The 4,077-nt window shown below is 40.6% G+C and overlaps 1 protein-coding gene across 2 annotated transcripts in view; it reads left to right on the forward strand.

The window, feature by feature from the left end:
• Positions 1-3,860, forward strand: part of oga (O-GlcNAcase) — a 13,069-nt gene extending 9,209 nt beyond the window's left edge. The window contains exons 14-18 of one of the 2 annotated variants that reach the window (XM_032541192.1): positions 115-219; positions 591-682; positions 768-960; positions 1,076-1,235; positions 1,737-1,873. In XM_032541192.1, coding sequence (XP_032397083.1) covers positions 115-219; positions 591-682; positions 768-960; positions 1,076-1,235; positions 1,737-1,873 — 687 coding nt within the window. Of the gene's footprint in view, positions 1-114; positions 220-590; positions 683-767; positions 961-1,075; positions 1,236-1,736 lie in introns of both variants that reach the window. The other variant, XM_032541189.1, reaches the window with a different exon arrangement.
• Positions 3,861-4,077: the final 217 nt, after the last annotated feature.

The following is a 4,077-nucleotide window of genomic DNA, read 5'->3' on the forward strand; positions in this document are numbered from 1 at the left end:
TTGTTCCTTTTGGTTTGATAGTGGCTCAGCTGTAGCAAATGCAGGGTGAGGCAGCCACAGCAGCACACCTCCTGGTCTCAGTAAAACTGAATCCGTTTCTTTTGATACCCACAGAGATTGTTGCCAATAGAGGGGGCAAACGATCTTTTCTACCAACCTCCACCTGCAATGCCAACTTCCAAAATCTATTCCATAAGGCCATACTACCCCAAAGATGTGGTAAGATGTTTGTAGACGCCTTACCTTATTTTTTACAAGAACCTAAGTTGTGCTTTTTAAATGCTAACCGTTACGAAACGTCATACATGTGCAGTTGCAGAAATGATGTTGGCCAGTTGCTGCTATTCCCAGCAGAACTGGCATAGTTTAAGCTGTGAATGCTTTGCGCTTAATGTCTGCTCTACTACTCAATAATTGAAAATACACACTCTGAAGCTCATTCATTTGTAGTGCTGCTATAGATTCAGATTGTGTATTTCTAAACATTTCTCATGCCCATTGACATTCTTTGTGGCATTTGGGGGGTTTTGTTTTGCATTTTCTATCTTGTGTCATAAAAGTTACAGCTGTATCTGTCTTCTTTTTTGCAGACTGCGATTTATAAAATCTGTAAAGAAATGTACTGTGAAGGAATGGAGGATATACCAGTATCTGATAAGGATCCTGATCTCATAGGAGACAGGTAAAACATGGAAAAGATTAAAGCCTGGAATGCTGTTACCCCCTGCATTGTAAATCAACATGGCTGAGAAAATGTTTGTTCACAGGTTAGTCGGAGGTCTCCTGGCACTGAGTTCAGACTACGGGTTTGTGTTAGAAGACGATGAAGGAATCTGCGGTTATGCTCTTGGCACTGTGGATGTCCAGCCCTTTGTCAAGAAATGCAAGTTGAACTGGATTCCTTTCATGCAAGAAAAATACCTCAAACCTGACTGTGAGAAGGACCTCACAGAGGCTGAGGTAGGTTCTGAATTCATCTCTCTTACTCTCATGATTTCTGTATTGGTTTGCATTTGATTATGTGCACTAGTGTTACATTGAAATACTTCACCATCTCTGCCTTTTGCCCATGTAGAAGATGATGCTGAGTTTCCATGAAGAGGAGGAGGGTCTTCCAGCCTCTTTCCTCTCCAACTTCCCCTCTCTCATCAAGGTTGACATTCACGCCAAGGTCACTGACCCCAGTGTGGCCAAAAGCATGATGGGATGTCTTCTATCTTCTCTTAAGGCCAACGGTAGGTGGCAGCTGTCGCCATCATGATAGCCATGTTAATTGTTCCTACTGTACTACAGAAGGGATGTATTGTATTAGTGTCATTAGTCCTGTTGTTAAGAGGGTGTTAGAGAATTACATTTTACATTAGACAAAGGTGTTTTAAAACAAGCAGGCACATTGCTCTTATCTTATTGTAATGTGAAAATTAGTCCAAAATAACAAGAACTTTTCTGTGTTGAATTTTCATACGACGTATTTTATCCACGTAATAGTCAAATTCATCCTTTTGAGATGCAAAAAAGAGAGAAAACTGGGCTTTCAGCTTTAAGAAACATAAACCATCAAAGCACTGGCTCAGATAATATTCTCTTCCTGTGACAGAGGTCTTGAACCATCTTATTTCTGGTCAGAGTAGAAGATTACTGTGATCTTAATTCCGTATTTGGCCACACTAATTGTGTGGAAAAAAATTGTTTGGATTTTTGTCATTGACTTAGTTGTTATCTGTTCTTTCTTTCAGGTTCCCTAGGTGCGTTCTGTCAGGTTCGTCAGACTGACAAGAGAATGTTGGACTTCTACGGTAAGCTGGGATGCTTTGAAGTGGCCAAAATGGAAGGCTTTCCCAAAGATGTCATCATTATGGGACGAAGCCTATGAAGAAACATCCTGCTTCAACAACAGACAGACAGAGAGCAAGTCAACGTGGCTTAACCATGTTTGCTACGTTCATGAAAAAAACTTCCCTGATTTTATACTACGTTACAATCTGGGCTAGCCCCGGGAAGCCTCTTTTTACCTTAGATGTTATGGCTCTGTTTGATTCAACAGATCCAAAGCTAAAAGGCAGAGAAGTGATCTGTAATCAGTTGATTTGAGCCAGCGTGGAAGAGTGGCACTCCAGCAATGATTGTGGGGTCCCACTACTCGTATACCTCCAGGAGGCAGGAAGCGATAACTCCATAAGCCTTTTTTTCTGATTTAATCCAGTAATCACTACATGGATATTGCCCGCATGCCCTAAAGCAAAGTGTCTGTATCTGAAATGGAGGCAGAGCTGTGAAATGAGGGCTGCCTGTATCTCAGGTGGTGTCTTACTACCCCTACATCCTGCTTTCCCAGCTCTGACAGAGATAAATAATGCAGCTGTCGATATAAGTAGGACACCTTTATACAGGATGTGAGGTGCTATTTGAGAGTTTGCCTTTCATCATTACACATCCTCCACAATAGACATGGAGAAAGAGGCCTTTTAAATACCGTGTTTCTATCAATGCTGTGTCTGCACTGCAAATTGTAGCTTTTGGGGTTTGTGAAACCCCCAATAAAAGATAGTCACACACGACAAGGGGAAAGTATTTGTTGAGATTGTTAAAAACTCGTCCAGCAGGTCCTGTGAATTTCCGTTAAAATAGTAGTAGTAGACATTTGGAAAGCAATAGAAAATCTTGCACAAGTTGACAAACCTGGTTCTCAGCCTATTTCTGTTCAGCACTTTGCTTGTGGCCATTTTTATTTTTTCCCTCTTTTTATAATTCAGCAGTTTTTTTGCTTTGGGTTTATTTCCCTTTGAGCTATTGCCTTTTGGTTCATTGCCTTTAGAATTTAGGTTTACGTTGCAGACCCCAGTGTCTTCTGTTTTAAAGGCTTGCTATAGCTAGAGAAGGGGGGATTTTGGACATTGGCCTTGTTGCTCAAAAGCCAGAGATGTATTCTGACATTGACAGTCACATGTCTTAGTTTTTCCTTGCCAGAATTCTAATTCACAGCACAAGAATCCTTCAGTAAACCTAAGTTGACTGTCAGAGAAAGTTCAGACCATCTATTTAAGTTATGTCAAATTATGTTAAGTAGTTACTCTTTAAACGAAGGAACTCAAATTCCCATTTTCTGATAGCAGTGGGACCAAAATCTTGATATTCTGATCTGCTATTAAGAAGAAAAATGTAACACGTGACTGGCACCAGTTTACATTAGAATACATTAGTTCAAATAAGTAAGAATCCTGAAGATTTGGAAGGATTAATAATTCCCGCTGTCGAAAAGCAACTCACTTTTTTCTGAACCACTAAGCAGGGCTATGTTCTTGTGTTCATGTGCTGTGCTAATCTTTTGCTTGCCATTGGTAATAGAAAGAACAATACGTTTACCTCTGTCAGCTTGCAGCCCTCCAACACTGCATACTCTTCTCAGATGAGCCTTGGTGAGCACCCTTGTACCCCCTCACTACAGAGGCACTGAGCTCTAGTTGTGGGGACTTGAAGTTGAATGTTTTATATGCTGACGCATTTCCCATTTGTTTTTGTAAATTTTGTGTAGCGGACTTAAAAAAAAAAAAAGGACTTATAAATAGGAGTGTTCTGTTTGTAACATAAGGGTCATCAGGGTTGCTCTTCAGCAGCTGCCTGCCAATGTGATGTTTTGATACTGTGTACATTCATAATGTGCATGAAGTGTATTGAATTTGCCGTGGCAGTCACTAGAATAACCTCATCTTATGCTACATAGAGGAAGAAGCATGCCACTCAACTCTATGAGTATGATACTGTAGTTCGTAGACAGTCTGTAAACACTGTCAATCATAAAGTGTTATTATTTTGTATATCTTCATTGGAATTGTGGCTAGTTTTCTGTTGTCCTTTAAGGATTACAACGTGCTGATCTTGAGGGGGTGAAACTGACCAACAGATCTGCTCTCCTGAAACAACAGCAGAATTTTCACTCTCATTTGAAACGGTTCATGTTGCCGTTGGTCGATGCTTAAGCTTTCTTCCTCTTCCCAACGGTTTAATAGAAATTGGCTGTGACTGAGGGAAAAAGCTCAACTTGTACATTTTGAATAGCTTAGTTTGGGGGGTTGGGGG

The sequence above is a fragment of the Etheostoma spectabile genome, chromosome 17, assembly GCF_008692095.1.
Source record: "Etheostoma spectabile isolate EspeVRDwgs_2016 chromosome 17, UIUC_Espe_1.0, whole genome shotgun sequence".
Lineage (NCBI taxonomy): Eukaryota > Metazoa > Chordata > Actinopteri > Perciformes > Percidae > Etheostoma > Etheostoma spectabile.